The sequence below is a fragment of the Colossoma macropomum genome, unplaced genomic scaffold, assembly GCF_904425465.1.
Source record: "Colossoma macropomum unplaced genomic scaffold, Colossoma_macropomum, whole genome shotgun sequence".
Classification (NCBI taxonomy): domain Eukaryota; kingdom Metazoa; phylum Chordata; class Actinopteri; order Characiformes; family Serrasalmidae; genus Colossoma; species Colossoma macropomum.
Genome location: NW_023494805.1, coordinates 27552593 through 27572529, shown reverse-complemented (window position 1 = coordinate 27572529; position 19937 = coordinate 27552593). Strand labels below are relative to the sequence as shown.

Sequence of the window (19937 nt, the reverse complement as noted above, 5' to 3'; positions counted from 1 at the left end):
CTGCACAATTTTTTTTCCTTTTTTTTTTATTTTTGGGTGGGAGTGGGGGGAGAGCTTTGCTTACCAAGATACCAAGACGTATGAAACAACACAAGAGGCCATTTTGTGATTTTTCAAGCGAATTAGAAGTTTATTTCATGAGCAGAATGTGTGGTGAAAGTGTGTGTGTGAGCGTGTTTTGTAGCTCTGCCGCATATTTGTGTATTTGACTGAGGGGGACAGTGGGCAATGGCACAACACATCCTTTCTTTTGTCACTTCCTCATCCCCAGATAGACATGAAAGCTCTAGATGCAACCTGAAAAGCTTTAGCTTCTTTTACACTTACCAGCGCTCTGCATGCAAGTTTTTTCTCTTATTTCCCCTCATCACCACCTATATCTGTGCCTCTAGTAGGCTGATGGGCCAAGTACTGAGGGTTATTTGTGTATGTCTGCATTCGGGTGTTTTGCGTGCGTGTGAATATGTTTCTGTCCACACATGTGCCTAAGAACCTAAAAGGGCGAATGGTTGGAGTTCATTGCTGCCATTGAGACATTATTTTTTTGGAAGTGTGCATGCGTTTCGATGAAGATGCTTCGACACACTTCCTGTGCTTATAAACAAAGAGCTTTGTGCATTGCGCACTTCATTCTCTCTAGTTATTCTAGTGTAGCCTGGGGATGGTCCATTTGAGAGGATTGTCCAGTTTTTTTCGGGGATGTGGCTCACATTGCCTTGTTGTCCACTCTCTTACTCCTGAGTGAGTGACTGACTGGCTTAAAAAAAAAAGATCCCATCAAACTGTGCAAGTGCACACAGCCGTGCACAAAATGTTCATATAATGTTACTTGTTTGTTGTTGTTGTTGTTGTCGTTGTTGATGATAACTTTTTGTTATTGCAAATATGAATCTATGATATAATACACATACACACAAAGTTAAAAAGTATTTGGACTACAAAAGAGCACTTGGGGCTGCTACTTTTTCGTTTATTTTTTGAAATGATTTTCCTTTAGGTTTTAGTTTCATTGCCACCATGTGAAGTGTGTTATTTCTTTCTTAAGAAAACATTGAATGTATTCCAAAAAAAGTGAAAAAAAAAAAAGATTTTTTTTTTTTATTCAATGCAAAAATGGAAGTGTAGTTGGACATTGGAACGGAGAGGAAAACGTCTTTTTCTTCAAAAGCCTGTTCAGCAAGCAGATGGACAAAGTCAAGATGACTACCGCTAGAACACACTGCCTCTACAATCCTGTTCATACAGACATTATGACTATGAAAATGAAAAAGAAAAAAATCTATTCCATACTGGAGTTTTGGTTGTTTACAAAAAACACTTTTGACATTTGTGGGTGCATTTTTCTTTTTTTGGGGGGGGTGGGGGTGGGGGTGGTTCAGGAGGGGGTGGAGGAATGTCACTCAATTCAGAACCATTTGGAGGAGTGGGGCTGTAGTAATCACATGGTGACGAGCTCCTCCCTCTTGTAGTGAAATGGGTGTGGCATACAGAATGATTGTGTCTCCATCCTTGTTGCAACTTTGGCAAGACGATGTCTGGACGAGGAGTTATCACAAAGCTGACCGTATTTTGTTTACTGAATTTGTTTTTGTTTACTTTTTTTGGCCTAATTTTCCTTTACGGTGGATTTAAAATGCTTTGTGTTCATCCAGAGAAAAGAAATGGTTCGTGTTTCTGGAAGAGAAAGCAAAATCAAAACAGCACAGACCATTTTTTCGGTACTTTGAAATGCACGAAGACAACTGTTTAAGGCATCGCTTTAACAATTTTCTTCCCCAGCGTATCTAGAATTGGCCTCTAGATTTTTTTTCTTAAAACAAAAAACAACAACAGAAAGATGGACGTGTCTGTGGCGTGCTGGAGCATTACGGATATGACCGGAACAAATGAGGGATGTGTGTGTATGTATGTATGTATGTGTATATATATATATATATATATATACATATATATATATATATGAGACCTCAGCTCTGCCATCACAGTCTGTGGACCGTAAATGGCCTTCTGTTTCCACATGGGCGAAGGGAGCATCATGGCAGTTGACTTTACAAAGAAAACAAAAGAACTAACATTGCCTTGATGCTCTCACTATGCACTTTTCACATACTCAAAACTGTGAGGACCCTGTGTGGACGTAAAGAGGAAGAAAGGGGGCGCTGTTTAGACGCTTCAAATTCAACTGAAGCCCCTTCATCAAGAATATAAACTAGCAAGACAGCAAGAACAGTAGTACATCTCTTTTTCACTCCTGTGTACATGTACATAGATAATGCTGTTTTGTTTTTTTGTTTGTTTTTTTTTTCTCCACTAACTCTCAGCCATTCTTGGGACTGAACTTAAGCTTGATTACACACCAATGAAGGAGGCTAAGGAGACATCAGATACTCTGAATGTTGAGGAATAACAGCTCAGCTCCTTGTTTGGAATTGTGAACTACACAATTAAACTCCAGCCATTCAGAGATTTCTCACTTAGACACAGAGCTGTCTGAAAGTTGATGAACTGCTTGATTCTGGGTGCTAGAACACAAACACAAAAAAAGATTTCATCGGAGGCTGGAGTTGAAAGTGAAATTCTGGGGATTGTTCCCTTAAATGGTCAAGATATGGCCTTGGAAGAGGACTAGAGGATGAATGGTTGAGATGATGAAACTAGTTATAATGACTGCCTGCTGCACAGCTGTGGATTAATTTCAGCACGGAGTCGCCTGTGACTGCATCGACAGAACTGTCCATTTGGTAATGATTGCATGTATTAGTTTACTCATTTATGCCACACATCATCTGAGAACTTTATAGGGATACTCATAACCCCAAGGTTTCTAATCCCAGTTCTGGCAACCTCACATTATGTATGTTTTTATGATTTGTCTCATCTGGCACCTGATGCTACTCATTAACTAATTAACTAACTAATCAAGCTCCTCTTGAACTAAGCCAGGTCTGTAGAGCATGGGATTGGAAACCCCTGACCAGATCTGTCGCACAAAATGTCAACACTTCTTCCTGTACTTGGAAAAGAATTAGAATTTCCTTTTACTTGAAATTTGCTTAACATGGAAGCCAGTGGGCAGTGGTTAGTGATGGGACAAGACTTTCTGAAGCTTAAAACTGGACCCATCATTTAAAAAAAGAAAAAGAAAAAAAGAAAGGTACTTGCATGCTGGTGCCACTTGCTGGTCAAATTGCTGCATTGCGAAAACCTTATTAGCAAATATTTTCATTATTTCATTATTGTTATCAAGTGTGTTTTTTTTAATCATGTATGTACTGTATAGAGTATTGTGTACTGAACTGGGTGTTGCAGAATGTTTAAGCAACTGAATAGAAGTGGGAGGTTTAGATGTTATTGAGGAAAACAATCAGCGTTTTTGTATTAAACGTAACAATTTTTACTCACACTTAGATGTTGGTGGGACAGTAACATGCCAGGTGTTCTACTCAAAACTCAGGGTTACTTGAATCATAATTTATCTAAATTATGACTACTGATCCGGTAGATGTTGAACATTGGACCTGTTGAACCACAAAACTGGGAATACACACCTCAAAACACTTTTAAATCAGGTGTCGCAAAAGCTATTGAATCTCATATCACTTTTTTGAGAACGGCCATCACTATTGGGCATTGTATAATACAATACAGCACTTAGAATAAGACAAGCATCAAAAAAGGTCTTACTGATTAAGTTATCCAGGTTTCAAACACTGGGACAAAACACGGTTATTACATACATATTGCAATAAGGGCTTCATTTACAAATACCTTTTGACTGTAGAATTTTCATAATTGTTTATTGATTGAATTCAGCAACTGCCCACTGTTTTCTATTGTAATTGTGTTTTAGGTCAGCAGCTTTTCTGTTCTTTGCCAAGTAGAAGGAAACATTATTCTCTAGAGCATTCCTTTAAGAACGTACAAGTTGTTTTGTTTCCTTTCTTTATTCCTGGTCATGTAGTATTTTCTCATGTTGCACTGTTTTTTTGTTTTTTGTTTTTTCTAGACCAGTATTCCAGAGCTTCTAAAGAGGATGTTGACCAGCTGTATTCTCGTTTTTCTCTCTCTCTCTCTCTCTCTCTCTCTCTCTCTCTCTCTCTCTCTCTCTCTCTCTCTCTCTAACACATTCACTTGCGAAGATTTAAAAGGAAGACCACTGATGTTACATGTCCATAGATGAGGAGGGTTACTCGCTCTTCTACCATGGCACTACTTTCCAGGAACAGCTACTGAATGAAAACAGGAAGATGGGCTCTTCTGGAGGTGACTTCAAGAAGACAGAAGACTCTGGATACTGGAACTGTGGAACTATGGTAGTTAAAACCTGTACAGACTAGTAAACCACCTGTACGGCCGGGCCCTGCTGCATACATGGCCAGGCATGTTCAGCATACATGCAGCATGATCATCAAATACTATCACACACAAAGCAACTTGCATCAACTGCTGTCTTGACTGAACCTTATTCAAACACAAACAACTACAAATATATACAGAGACTCCGTACCCATGGCAAGTGGCTGCCCTGTAAACTGTGTATACATGACTTCTGCTTTTTCTTTTTTTTCTGTTGGGTGTGGTGATTTTTTTTTTTTCTTTCTTTTGACATGCCTTAACTGTACAGACAAGCCTGTACTTAAAGATTGAAAAATGTGTTGACCATGCTTAGTTCAATATTCTTTTACTTCAACACTGAACTTAAAGGCTTTTTCATGAATTCTCTATCAAAAGCTTTGGGTGATGATGTGTATCTGGAAAACAAACCCCATTTGAGCGCTAAATTTAACTTGCTGCATCAGGTTACACTCAATCTGGCTAATTGTGACACTTAATACTATGTGACATGGCATTGCACCACTGCAGAACCATATGTGTCCTTTTAAAATGTGTATTGGAATTGATAGATTATGAAGTGTAATTAACTTTTAGAGGCCCTTAAGCCTACTTGTACTTGTGCACTACTGTGGAAGTAAGTACAAGTATTTTCAGTTGTATAACGAGATTTTGAGCATGCATACAGGTTTTTACAGTGTGGCAGTTCCCTTAAGCAGAAGTCTACTATGTTTCTGTAGCTGACCGAGTGGGACTGTCTGCTTTTTAAATTCTCTCTAACTCAGACATTTGGTTGTGGATGTGATAATGGGGCTCATAGGTATACAGTCTCCTTTTACAGTGGCAAAATATTTAAACCAGGCAGTTTAACAATGATAGTAATAGAGATTATCAGATTATCAGGAGTGAGTGGTCCTATTAGCTACCACAGATTACTTACATGTTCTGCGACAAAAAAGATGCAGGTCTTTGCAGACCGTGTGGTCCCCATGTTGACTGTGGGCTTTATAAGAATGTGAACAAAACCTGTTATCCAAACCGTACACTGAGTAACGATAGTGACTGTAGGAATATCTGGAGTTTCCCAAATACATTTCATGTCCTTCATTTTTTTTGATATACGAAGGGAGAAGTATATATCAGTATTGAATCTACTATCTTCATGCCACTCGCATGTTAAAGCATAACTTTAGTGGAGATGAGACAATGTTCATTTGCCTTTTCATTGTTACCTGTCAGCTTAGCCCTGTAGCTAAACTTTTAAATGAGTCAGATATAACTTTTTTGAAATCATATTGAAAATGTTAGCGACAAAGTAATAATGTCCTGATTAATCAGAGTGTAAATAGTTTGGGGTTTTTGTTTGTTTGAAAATGACGAAGAATACTAAATAAACGCTTATTATTAAGGCCATTGACTTGGTTGCTTGGATATTTTATCAGAAGACTCTAAAGATTTTCAAGTCTTTCCGTTTCCCAGGAAGTTACAACATTTGTCTAAAAGTTCGTAGGCACCTGCTCAAGTGCTCGTCTAGTTTCTTCCCAAATCAAGGATATTAATTGGGAGCTTGTCCACCTTTGCTGCAGCGTCATCTACTCTCCTTGTGGAAAGGTTATATGCTAAATGTTTGGAACAATTTCTGTAAGGATTTGATTGCAATGAGCCAGAAGAGCATTAATGAGGTCAGATACTGATGTTGGCTACTAAGTTCTGAATCACAAACACTACTACAACCCATCCCAGAGCTGTTCATAGGTGCTCCATCACCCCAAAGTATGCAGTTACATTGCTCTGCAGAGCATCGCTTTCCTACATAGATGATATAAGCTGTGTGCGCAATTGGATGCCTTTGTCAGCAGTGTGTACATTTTGAAGTAGCTGCAGTCACTAATGAGAAAGGGCATCTGAACTCTTGGGAATACTGTATAGTTCAGGGGTCACCAATCTTATCCCCAGTAGGCTGTTTTTCATTCCAAACAAGCAGAAACATACCGAATTCCACTTGTTTAATCAGTTAGCCTCAGTCATCGGACAGCTGGTTAATTATATAGGTGTGATCCTGCTTGGTTGGGATAAAAACCTGCAGCCTCGCTGGCCCTTTGCGGAGAGGATTGGCAACCCCAGTGTAGTTTGTCATTCCAGGGGTTCCCAAACTTATACAGTGTCCAAAACTGAATACTACTGTACTATACATACTATACTAAGGAATGGATGGTGGTAGTTTTGATTGAGACAAAACCTTGTATCTCCATTTTTGACGTTTTTCATTTTTTTACATAATTTGAAAAGGTCAGTTGCCCTTTATGATGTCTCAAAATTTGATGACGAATGGACCGACAGAAATAGTCCAAAATTATTTGGAAAAAATAACTTACCCATTTACTTCCATTAAAAGTTAAGAATGTTTTTCCTTGTCCTGTGAAAGTAGCTTTTTTGGAGTTATGAGCATTTGTTCCGACAGCAGCGATATGTTTCCTGCTCCATATTTCTCAACTCTGGTCCTGGAGGCCCACTGCCTTGCCCTTTTTAGTGTTTTCCCTGCTCCCAGCACATCTGATCCAATTAATCTGCTTACTAACAGCCTGTTGGATCAGGTGTTTTTGGAGCAGGAAAAACAGTGCAGTGCAGTGCAGGGCAATGGGCCTCCAGGACCAGGGTTCAGAAACACTGCCCTACTGTACACACCTGACCCATGCCACAAGGACCTTATTAATTAGTTAATGAGTTAAATTAGGTGTGTTAACAAGACAAAAAAAGTGCTGAGTGTGGGGTCGCTAGTCCTGTGATTGGCAGCCTCTGCCGTATTCTACTATATAGTCCGTGTCTGACATCTAGTGGTTGAAACGAGTAGTGCAGAGTTGTACAGTACAGACAAATCTCGCGATAAGTTGACGTGTTTGTACTGCTGATATGGCGGGTCACTCCGTGTGTAAACAAGCAGCATGAGTGTGTGCTCATGACGGGCCTTAGTGGCTGATCTAAACTCTGAAACTTCTGACTCTTCGTGTAAATAAACTAAAGTAACGGGTGGTGACGATATTAACTGCTGGGAGCAGAGTTAACCTCACAGCCGTGACTGGACACAGCAGCGTAACAGCACAACAGGTAACCAGCGGTGTGCTAAAGAGTTTCTCGAATTAACGCATTTCTACAACTTTACCAGAACGGTAACGTTACTGTTACAAATTCGTTCGAGTTATTATGAATGTAATGGCCTGGCTTCAGGTAGCGAATGATTTAGTATTTTATGAAGGTTAAACCGAGTTTGTGAGCCGATAATGTTAGCTTGCTGTAAGCGTTCGTTAAACGTTATGCTTAAATATAGCCAGTCAAGCTCTAACGGTTTTTTACGCACGTCCCTGACGTAGGTTAGCCAAAAATGACACATCCTCTGATCACTAACGGTCAGTCACTGTTTTGACACAATCCATGTAGCCTGTCCATAAATGTCTATGTATGTCAGTGAATAAAAGGTAATATGTACTGTGGAGTATGTCTTGGTAAGGTGGTCGTCGGGCAATTAGGCCTTTTTTTAAACTTAATATGAACCGTTACAGCTTCGTCATCCCTATTCTGTTCATTCTGTTCTCCTCTTTTTTCCTCAAAACGACTCTGTCGGTCGGTATACAGCCATACTCACAGAACAGGGGGAGCCATACATCAGACATCAGCTGTGGATCTTTCCAAACACAGAGGACTTGGTTCTATACAAAACCATACACAACACATTCTCCATCAATCTGAAGAACAAGTTCAGAGAACCATTTAAGCATGAAATTGTTCTGTATAGAACTCATGGTTCTAAATAGAACCATTGCCTTTCCTAAAGAACCCTTGAAGAACCATTTTTTCAGTGTGTAGGAGGTGCTGCAGTAGTCTGGATTATCGAGTTTAAAGACTTTGGTAAACCCTATTCTGATGATGTGTCTTGAAGGTATGAACTTATGAAAAGCTGTGAGCACTTTGGGGTAGATGCTTGAAGGTGGGATGTTTGAAAATTTTACCCCCCAACTGCCTAATACAGAAGGAAGACATAGATAATGTTGCTGCTGTGAAGGTGAATATCACATCTGTATTTATTATCCTCTACATAAGTGACTAGGCTTGTAGTCAGTATTTCTTTATTACTGTGGGGGGCTCCCAGTGGTTGTGTGATGTATTTGAGTAATGCATCCTGGCTGTTTCAGAGAGAGAACGTTACTGGGCAAAAACACAAGACGTTCTGTCACTACAAAACATTACCTAACACAGGATGGTTAGTCCTGTCCCCAAAGGGTTGATGTGGCTGCAGGTTTTCATTTACACAAAGCTGGGCCTCTCTTGATCAATTGCTGGACTTGTTAGACTGAGACTAACTGCATAAACAAGTGGAATCTGTGTGCTCTGCTTGTTTGGAATAAAAACCTGCAGCCACACCAGCCTCTTATGGATAAGATTTGACATCCCAACTTAACATGACAAATAAGATTAAATGATCATTTTAGAATGCCTCTTTAATGTTCCTGGAACAACTCACTCCAGCATGTTAATGTCATATAGATGTCCTGCTTCCCAGCTCTGGATTTATTAACAAAATGGATACAGTCATTATTTTTATGTCATTTTGTTTTCAAAATATTGTGAAAATATCAAATCATGGGTTGGAAGTATCGTTACACTCCTTATCTTACAGTAACATTGCTGATTCTCTCATTCTTTTCTTCTTCTTTTCTCTTCAGGACTGTGTGTTCGCTGTAATGTTTTCAGTGCCATCGAGACTCAGTTTGAACCACTGTCGAAAGAAACATTATCCCAGTAGCACCTACCTGACTTCTCTTTGACAAGGTCAGACAGGTGCACATTAAACCACCTTTCTTCTGAATTTTTCACACACATACAAGAAAATACAGCACTTTTTTGTTGTTAACAAGAAGAAGAAGAGACCGGCGGAGTTGTCAGTGAAATGTCAGATCCAGGGCCCAGTTCTGAAGGGGGAGGTTTGGGGGGTACAGGGCAGGAGGCAGAAGCTGATGGAGAGCCTCCTCAAGAAGGTCCCCGGAATCCACCCTGCTGTGGAGGTCAGCAGAAAATGGAGGAAGAGGAGGAAGCGCCGCCTGCTGCCAAACAGCCACGCCTTGGTGAAGGAGTGGGTTTGGACATTGGCTTTTCTGAGACAGCCACAGAAGCGGCGTTGGATATTGGTGGACATCAAGACATTGTTTTGAAAACAGACAAAGGTGAATTTTCTCTGCTGTGTGCTGCTGCAATCATTGATGTCAGCTTTGCATTTTTGTGTCTACACAGATTCAGACATCTTTGTTTGATGTGATTTCGGTTTATGATCTAGCTTCTGTGCTGGATTTGCTGCTTAATCTCAATGACTTAAAACAAGCTGAAATATTTTCCTCTTTGGCTGTGTAGAAACATATTTAGGTCATAGCTTTCTTAGGTGTTCGAACAATGTGTCTGACCCAGAGTCTGTGTTGCATTGGTTGCACAGTGCTCAGTCAGCCAGAGGACGATGGAAAGACAGCGGGAGGATCAGAAAAAGGAGAGGAAGAGGAGGAGTGCTTCCAGAATGGAGGAGAGAACAAGGAGACAATGGGACAATCTGAGGGAGGAGAGGATAAGACAAGAGATGAGTTGGAAAACACCAGTCCAGAAGGCAGTGCCTGCCAGCGCCAATAGTAAGTAAAGTTGGTCTTTATTTGCGTCTTTATTTAGTTGCTGGTCAAGAACAACCAGAAAATGATTCTAAAATTATAATGACATACTAATCATCATCCAAAAGAAAGAATAGCTGCTATGATCATGCCCATTTATCTTTCAGCTCCTAAACTGTTTTTATGTCTTAGGTCAATGTAATATTGTTTTTCCACAGCCTTGGCCTGGATTTCAGTCAGAACCCCCAGATGTTGACAGGGTCCTGGGCAGAATACACTCACTGTCCTGAGAATTACCTCAAAGGCTGCAAATGGTGAGCAAAGACTGAAAAATGATGCACACAGATGTAAACAGTGCATAGAAAACCAAATCTCTCTCTCTCTCTCTCTCTCTCTCTCGCTCTCTCTCGCTCTCTCTCTCTCTCTCTCTCTCTCTCTCTCTCTCAGGGCTCCAGACGGTTCCTGTATCGTCTCAAACAGTGCAGATAATGTGCTGCGTGTTTATAATCTCCCGCCTGAGCTCTACAGTGGCAGCTGGGACCTGCTGTCAGAAATGGTCAGTTTCTGCCCTATTCCAACTTCTATATTCGTTTGTTTATGCTGTTCCAGCTAGCATTGGTGCTTATTTGCTTCATCATTGTTAATAATGTGGACATCTTTTACTTTTGTTACGACAGAGTGTTGCATTCTGTGAAAAGGGAGATTTTATCAGCATGTTATTGATGATTTTTTAAATTATAACCTCAGACAACCCTGGAATTAGTTGGCACAATGCACCATAAACTGTATGTCATTTGATGTTTGTGTTTTAAAGGAACAGTAATACTAACACAGGCCTCTTGTATATTAGTCCTTCTGCAACTAGGCTTGCGGATTTTATTTTGGGTCATTTAAATGTCAGGCAAAACCTTTGGAAGTTCACTGAAACTTTAATCATATATTCTTTCAGGCTGAAGTTTCTAAAAATGACCTTTAAACACAAACATTGCATGGCATATTTAAAATGTAGGTACTGTTTTTGTATTATATGAATAACTAAAGAATACGAAGAGATGAAAGTCCCATGTTTCACTTTTAAATAGTGAAGAATTTTACTTTCTGCTGTTAATTAAATGTTGAGTGTTGTTCTGTCTTTTTTTTCAGCTCACTACGACTGTATGCTTGAGATCGTAATGTCATGAGTTTGAATGTAACTCTCTGATAGAAACAGTGAACTGGAACTGTTCATTTAATATATGTTATCTGAAGTGGTTTGTTTTCTTTCATTCTTATATGGATTTACTCTCCAGACTGTGGAAAAGCAAAAATTTAAGACACATCACTACCTTTTTTCATGCAGTACATGCTCCAGTCAAAGGGGATATAGATTTTCCTAGAGTTCCTAGGGTTGTTAAAGGATACTATCTCTGTAGAAATGTCTGTTGAGAAAAAATTCTAGTCTGACTGTCTGCCTGCTCTGCTGCACTGGCTGATTGAAGAACTGATGATGAAATCTCTTAAGAGATCATAATAGTTGTTTTCTTCTGTTTGTCTACATCTAGAGTCCTGTGCTGAGGATGACTGAGGGAGACACCATCTATGACTACTGCTGGTTTCCTAAGATGAGTTCCCTGGACCCAGACACCTGTTTGTGAGTGCCCCTTCTCTTGCATCAGCTTTGCAATGAGAGACGTTGATGGACTGTATATGTTGTGTTATCTGAACCCAAAGAAAATGGACTGGGTGTGCAATCTGGAATTGATCTTTCTTCTTGTTCCACAAATATTGTCAGTTCTGTGTTTGTCTCCCGCAGCCAGACTTTGTTTTTTTTTGTTTTTTTTCTCTTTCTAAAGCCATTTGTTGTTGCTGAATAAGGCTGAATCCAGGTACCCAAGCTTTAGAAATCCCCAGCACTCTGTGTGCTAATTATGAATATGACTGTGGTTCTATAAATGCTGGAAGATCACCACAGCTGATGTGTTGTACAATGCATTATGAATACCAGCAAAGTCATGTCTAAATGTTTAAAAAAAGTATGCTGGTCTAAGGTGGATGCAAAGCTATTTAAATGTAAAGACAGTGTGTTTTCTTAATGTACCAGCAGTGACTTGTTTGGCCTTAAAATCCACATTGTTCTTTAAGGACTAGACCAACAGGGAGCAACAGGTGCGCTGGTCATTTGAGAAGGAAGCCTACTCAATCTGCTGATTGCCAAAATAAGAGTTTAAAACCTTAGAGGGAACTGCCGAATTGGGCATTTGCTAATGCCAGATGATGGTAGAATCAGTCCAGACCTGGAGTTCCTTGCTTAGAGGGCTTTTCAAAAACAGAGATACTGGTATATACTGGTCTTAAGCCATGGTACCAAACAATTGCCTAGGCACTGTGAGTAGACACTCCTAAAGTGCTGGCTCTGAGCCAGTCAAACATGGCAGTGACTATGAGCTAGAGAATCCAAAGGCTTAGTATAATCTCAGGCAGTGTAGCTCCATGACTAAAAGGAGGAGTTATCCAGCAACTCTCTCCATGTTTACAGGTTTGAGCAGGGAGTTCCATGCAACTATTAAATGAGAAAGGAATTTCCACATGTACTTCAGGTGTGCCTTAATTTTAGGCCTTGACCAGGGATTTATCCGTTTGACAAGAAGGCCTCATAAGTATTGGTAAGCTCTTTCTCTTCAGGCTGAAGTATTAATGAGGCTTTGGGCAAGGTGCTGGATTTGGAGGAACTATGCAAGAACTGCTTCTGTCTCCATTAGCTGTGGCTTGATCTAGCAGCTGCCACAGCCAAGGCGTAGCAGGCAGGATCTGCTAGGGGGAGCAGCCTTGCAATTTGCACTGCAAAAAATGATATCTTGGCAAGTTAAATTGTCTTAAATCACATCAATGTGTCTAGTCAATAAATGTTTTTTTTTGAATGAAATGTAATTTTGAATGAAAGAATATTGAAAGATTAACATTTTTTACTTTTTAAATAATTGTATCGAGAGAAATTGCCTTATTCTAGGCAGATAATTTGGCTTGTTTTAAGAATTACATCTAAAACTACTTAATTTTGCTTGTTTTGAGAGATAACATGCCAGTTTCTGTAGAAACCTGCTGATAAAAACAGTTGAACCATTTCTGGCTCCACCCATGCATTCTGGCTTGGCATGCTTGGTACCAAAACAAGAAGGGTAACCAAATTCAGCATGGGTACTCGGGTTCAGCACAGTTCGCTGGGCAGTGAAAATGATGAAAAAATGTGTGATCCTCCATTTGTTACTGCAGTGTAGCATACCTTATTGAACAGTAGAAAACAGCATAACACTCTATATGAAGTTACACTTTTTTTAGTCTATTTCTGGCAGAAAGGTATTTTCCACTATTTGGTCTATTATCTATTATCAACTTCACATATAAAAACTCACAAGGCATGAGTAGATTTACTGCTGGTTTTGTATAGTCAATAAAATTGCTGTCTTTGCATTGTAGACATTGCAGAGTCTGTAAAAAAATCTGAGGCAGTAAGTTTCTCTACAATGAGCCATTTCACATCAGACCTCTCTGGATTACTTTGTCTCAATATCTGAATAATTTAGGAAAATTGGTGGAATTTCCCTTTAAGTCTGTATAGCTGCTCACTCACTTTCACAGTATTTTATAGGCCATTTCCTCTCCCTGCCATCCAGTTTTGGACAGCCCATAATGTGGTTAGTCCTCCACATCAATGCGCAAACTAAGGAGTAGTGGATAGGCCTAGAGAGTAGAACCAGAATGAGACTGGGGGAGAGAGTCATGATCGTCTTAGACTTCACCTGGGACTGTAGGATATTCAGTAGCAATTTATTAGAAGATGTAAGAGGCTTAACATGGTGTTACTCGGCCAACTAACAGTGGAACAACCCAAGCTGGCAAGTCGTTGCTAGCGAGGGGGCCCACTCAGACAAACAGCAGTTTCGATAGATTTTTAGATTTATGGTGAGCAAAATTCAGTCCTTCATGCAAGATGAAAGACCTTTTTGTAAAAAGAGAAAAGGTGTATTCCACTGGAACAATATTTTAATTTTGCAGGACTCTGACCTCACATGTCTCCAATGGGTGTTTTATATTGCATCCTCAAAGCAGCCTTGAGTACTGTTTCATTCCAGGTGTCTTGGTACTTGTCCAGAATTCATGAACCAGTCTGCCAAATCAGCTTTTGGATACTCTGGTTTTACTGCTTTCTTTGAAATGAAACGCCCCATCCGAGAGAAATTGAGAGAAGGGGAAAAGAGAAATATATGAGCAATATAGCATCTGTTTGCATCGCTGTGTGTATCTGTATATGTGTGTGCACCAGGCAACAGTACTGCTGGAGGCGTTAAGGGACATTCTAAGTAGTCCCTGATCTTCCCCCTTCAGCCATTTTCATCACCTCTGGACTTGTACTGCAGATTCCTCTTTATTGAGCAATGTTATTGTGCGCAAATAGGTGTCTCAGTGGCCTCATCGTTTATCCAAACGCAGACAGAAGCCGAAATAAGTACTGTACAGTCGTCTCCAAGGAGACTTCTTTTGTCACAGGCGATGGCTGTAGGCCACTAAGGAGGGCTCGTTAACCATGTTTTCCCAACACACGCACATCGTGCTGATCAAACACACTGCTTGGGTGAACCGCCTTCGCCCGGCGGCAACAGAAAACGAGGGGTGAAGAGGTCAAGGATGAAATCACAGGCAGAAGAAGGATGGTGTTATGATGAAGAAGGGCCCAGTGGAGAGTAGACCCATTGAGAGACACACTCAAAACAAAAGCTGTGGTTCCGAATTTGGTCTGCCAGGAGGAGGTAGAACCATGGGAAACATTTCCACCATGATCAGGCAGCAGCCTTGTGTATGCATGCTCGCTAGACATTCTAATCGTTGAATCATTGTAATCTAAACTGAAGCCCAGTGGGGTTTGTCTTTAACATAGGCTGCTACAATTGACTGCTCTATTGCAGGGAAGCACCATGGGTATTTATTTCCTCCTCATTCTATGTTGGCTCCAGAAGTGCGATCTCAGTTTCTCATAGTCAGAAGGCAAACAGCGCAACTCTCCCGGAGAGATGGCCAAGCGGATCTGCTGTTGAGCGCTTTTGTTTTCCTTTCTGGGAAATGGTCCAGCCTAAACTGTGAAATTGTAGTGCCGTAATTGTTTTCTTTTTCCCAGAGCTGGAACAAGGAGCGGATGAGAGGAGAATAGGACCACTTTCTTGCATGGTCGGCTATGTAATTATGCCCTTGTAAAATGTGTCATATATTTAAAGTTTCCACATTTTTGACTATTATGGCTCTGCATCTTAAGAGGGTGGGATAGAATGGAGTCACATAGAACTGAATAGACCTAACTGTCCATGCTGAGTTGAAAGTGGTTTTAAACTAATAGGCTTATGATAACAACTCATGCTTTAATCTTTCTGCATGTGACTTCTGAGTCAAGAACATTTATTTGCTTTCTATGCATGACCTGCCCCACTCAGTCACTTACTCTCCTCTCTCTCTCTCCCCCTCCTTTCCTCTTCCAGTATTGCCAGCAGTAGCCGTGACAACCCAGTCCACATATGGGATGCGTTCTACGGTGACCTTCGTGCGACATTTAGACCCTACAACCATCTGGACGAGCTGACAGCGGCCCACTCTCTGTGTTTCTCTCCGGACGGCTCACAGCTCTATTGTGGATTCGAGAAGACTGTCAGGGTGTTCTACACAGAGCGTCCAGGCAGAGACTGTGAGGAGAGACCCACTGTTGGTGAGAGAACACAGCACACAGCCGCATATTATATAAATAATACATTTTGTTAATCAGCATTGTCAAATTGACTTTTGCAATACTGAAATCACAGAAGGCTGAATATGCAAATGAACCCTCTAACTAAGCACCCGTGTGCGCAATCATATTTCCAGATGACTGTTTCTGTGGGTGTTGATGAAACATAATACAGCATAAGTAAATTATTTTGATCAGAATAATACAGTCTAGTCTTTAACCATGTCACTTTAAAGGTTTACCATTGCATTTACACATTGCTGTTGTTTGTAGTAATATAACTGCGTATGTAATGTTTATTACATGGTATAATATTGCCCATATTGTGTAGCTGTAGTTCATTGTCTTTTTCTAGAGCTTTCACTCCCTTCAGTGCAGGAAATGTCCAGTTCTTCAAGCATGAAAAACTGGCCTGCTGTGCTGAAGATGGAATGAACTAATTATTTGCTTGTAATTATTTTGCTCTGGAGCCAAATTAGGATTCTAGTCTGCAAAACTGAAACTAATAATTTAACGTTTTTCTTTCTTTCTTTTTTTTTTTTTATCAAACAGTGCCAGGTGTGCTTGTTACGAACTAGAGACGTGCAAGGAATGCAAAATACTCATGAAATGTTCTTCCCAATTAAATTCTTTTTCTTTTTCTTCTTCCTCCCTTCCCATCATCCTTTCTCTGTACTTTCTTTTTTTCTTTTTTCTTCCTGTCTATGGGTTATCCTTTTTTTTTCCTTTTTTTCTTTTTTTTTCCTCCCCTCTTCTCTCGCTCTCCTCATCACCAGTTAAGAAGCATGGTCAGAGTGGTATTATCTCTTGTATGGCGTTCAGTCCGTCTCAGGCGGTGTATGCGTGTGGCTCGTATTCCCGCACTGTGGGGCTGTACTCGTGTGAGGACGGCTCTCAGCTGGCCCTTCTGCCCCAGCGCCACCATGGAGGAGTCACCCACCTGCTCTTCTCCCCTGATGGCTATCATCTGTACACAGGCGGCCGCAAGGTGGGTATGAGAGCAGGTAGTCAGTAGTAGATGTCGTTTTTCAGCCTCCATATGTCTAGGATGAACAGATTTTATTTACATAATTTTTCTAGCAATTAATGTAGTTGCATGTAGCTCAGCCATAGACCCTAACTGTGTCTGTGTTTGTAGGACCCAGAGATTCTCTGTTGGGATCTTAGAGACCCAGGTAGAGTTCTGTTTTCACTGCCCAGAACCATAAACACTAACCAGCGCATCTACTTTGACCTGGACCTGTAAGTGACAGCATTGTGTAATCAGAAATTCATAAATATACTTACACCTGTTGTGCTCTTGTGATCTCACTAGATCTTGAGTGTTTATGTATGTGTTCTTGTTTGTGTTTTGTGTAGGTCTGGCCGGTACCTGGTGAGTGGCGACACAGAAGGTATGATGTCAGTGTGGGACACACTTACAGCGCCTCCTGATGGCAATGAAGAAGTACTGCAGCCCTTCCAGCAGTTTCAGGCTCACAGGGATTGCACAAATGGGATCAGGTAACATCAGTACTGCTACAGTACCAGACGTTTCTGTTGATCACATTAGCCTGCTTTACTGCTTTTAAAAGGTTATTATGAAAAGACTTAAAGATGGGTCTTACACTAGAGATCTGACTCTTCATCTTAAGGCAGATGTGATTTCAGACTGATAAGAAATGTCTATGTATCAGTAGATAAAATGTCAGAGATTAGTGCTTCTGATATTAAGTGCTACCCTGCACTGGGAATATTGTAAGCCTGTTCAGTTGACGTCTTTAATGTTTTAAATACTATGTCAAGTGTTGAAGTTGACGCCAGTTTTAAGAACAGTGCTAATTACAACCTTGTGCTGCATTTAATTTTAAGGAATCTTTCAGCTCTTTGTATTTTTTTCCCTTCCTTTGTGCATTTCGTCCAGCATCCACCCCTTCATGCCTTTAGTGGCGTCCTGCAGTGGTCAGCGTCAGTTCCCCTGGCCCACTGAGAGCGACGACTCAGGCTCAGAGCCAGAGGAGGACAGGGTGATGTCATCAAACGGCATCAGAGAGGACAATGCGCTCGTGCTGTGGTGGGCTGGACCGCTGGGCTCAAGCAGTGAAGAGGGCCAGCAGGAACAGCCAACTGTGCTTGAGAACTAGAGACATCAGCTATAACTACTAAACCTCCTTTCTTGCGTTCTAAACCAAATTCTGCAAACTGCCTGTTTTATTGAGTATTGAATGTTGAGGTGAATTGCAGGGTTGTGTAATACTGCCCATTGTGTTCTATTTGATTGACACAATCCAGGACCAACAAACTAAAGAGAGACATTTACTGACTATGGAAAAGCTTTCAGTTCTTTTTAATATAGGCATTCTATAGCTTCCAACAGCAACAGATCATGCATATAAGTGAAAGATATAAGTGGAATGTAAAAGCTCATTTAATGAATGTCTTAAACTCAAGGCCCAAACCAGCCAAAAATCCCCTTTCACTTCTACAGAGTCAGTTAGTTCATTTGGAGTTCATGAGTTGTCAGATATGTTTTATTTTCTTGGGCTGTAACATTCTTCTAAGAAAGGAATTAGCTGAACTGAGCTGCGCTGGAAAGGGATTCAGATTCTTTCATCAATGCTCTTGTTGCGCTCTGAGCTCAATACTCCAACATTTTTGACGTTTAAACCTGCTTTTGACACGATAATTGTTTATGATTAGGCCAAAACTGTGAACTATAATAGCTTTTCCCCCTCTTTGAAAATAGACAGATATTTTCTTTGAATATGAAAAAGCTATTGTCTCCATTCTTAAGCGATTGTGTAGGAGATAAAAAGGAAGCAGCGATATGAGCCTATACTCTCAGGTCCACAGATAAACAAACACACAGAGGCAAGCAGAGTTCATTCTGTCTGTGTACTGTTCTCCTCCACAGCTCTACCCTTCTGCTTCTGCTGATCCAGTGAGAGATGTCTACATTTATTACATGTGCCATAGTGCTGCTCTGTGCCAGTAAGATGCTTATTTTTGTAATCCAGTGATAACTGTACTGTGTGTGTGTGTGTGTGTGTGTGTGTGTGTGTGTGTGTGTGTGTAACACCAAGCTTCTGCTAATACCTTTACTCTATTTCAGTTTACTAAAATCCAGTGAGTGTCTTGAGTCTACATAGTCTCACATGTTTACAGGTGTTTTGGAATATAATGGGACTGGTGTTAGACACCTTGTGATTATTTGCTTGTTATATGTTGGTCTCTCTATATTTTTAAAGCAGACAAACGCTGGATCTGAATGTTTCAGCCTTGCCGAACATGCTCTTCGCAGGATGCAGACGACTATTGGCAGACTGTAGTTAATTTCATAATGTGGCATCTCTTCATTCAAGTGCTTTGATGAAGCCTTTTTGTGCAGCTCTCCCTTTCTGAATGCAGTTGCTAATTAGTTGAGCTGAGATCAGTTGTGTGATTTCCAGTTACGATTTATTAAAGATGTGCTGTGTAAAAATGTGTATTGTTGTGACAAATTGTAAGTGATTGGTGTTTGCAGTTTACAGTTTTCCTCCACGGAATTAATGAAAGCCCCAAACTGTTCATGCATTTTTAAATTCTCAGAATTTTATATCTGAAATGTTTGATCTTACAGTTACTGGTCCCAGATCAATATTAAACAGCAACTTTTATGAACTCCACCTTGTCTGATGCTGGTCAGTCAGAGTGCAGTTCCAGATTCTGTCCACTAGGAGGTCTAACTTTGACAGGTGAATCTCCACAGAAAAACACCCAATAAACTTCATATGTATTCTCTTGTTTATTCTTTTAGAGTGTTGTGTTTTTTTAATAGGACATTGTACTGCAGCAGTCTGTCTTTTGAAAACAGCAGTGATGTTTGACAGTGTATTTTGGATTCTAATAAATTTTGAGTATGTGATTTCATTAACAACTGTCAGCTGTTTCAGAACATTTAGGGGCCCAAAGCGACACTCTACTTGGGGAGGCCCCGGATTCCACCCACACCAACTATGTCCTTTTGTATGTGACAATAGAGCAAGAGTTAGTACTTAATTCATTTTGATAAATAAGCAATGTAGGAATGTCTGGATTCAACATGTTTTGACAAATAATAGTAAACAGCTTTTACATTATTTGATGTTATATATTAATAATGTACCCTGGGGCCCACCTGGTGTTTTGGGGGCCCTAAGTGACTTTTTATACCACTTATAGCTAAAAATGGAAGAATATTAAATAGATAGAATATTCCA

The 19937-nt window shown here is 40.3% G+C and overlaps 1 protein-coding gene and 1 long non-coding RNA gene across 3 annotated transcripts; both read left to right on the top strand.

The window, feature by feature from the left end:
- Positions 1–1819: 1819 nt before the first annotated feature.
- LOC118826762 lies at positions 1820–5745 on the top strand. Its single transcript, XR_005008774.1, has 2 exons — positions 1820–2741; positions 4007–5745. It is a non-coding gene; the product is annotated as an uncharacterized LOC118826762 (long non-coding RNA).
- Positions 5746–7213: 1468 nt separating this feature from the next.
- wrap53 (WD repeat containing, antisense to TP53) lies at positions 7214–18023 on the top strand. 2 transcript variants are annotated; one of them, XM_036596506.1, is made up of 12 exons: positions 7214–7437; positions 9051–9156; positions 9243–9548; positions 9812–9998; positions 10193–10288; positions 10422–10530; positions 11516–11604; positions 15479–15702; positions 16497–16708; positions 16859–16962; positions 17080–17223; positions 17624–18023. In XM_036596506.1, the coding sequence occupies exons 3-12, from the start codon at positions 9275–9277 to the stop codon at positions 17841–17843; spliced, it is 1659 nt and encodes a 552-aa protein (XP_036452399.1). In that variant the 5' UTR covers positions 7214–7437; positions 9051–9156; positions 9243–9274; the 3' UTR covers positions 17844–18023. The 2 variants fall into 2 exon arrangements, with proteins under 2 accessions (XP_036452399.1, XP_036452400.1); XM_036596507.1 differs by having other exon boundaries at positions 7215–7437; positions 9246–9548.
- The last annotated feature ends 1914 nt before the right edge of the window (positions 18024–19937 follow it).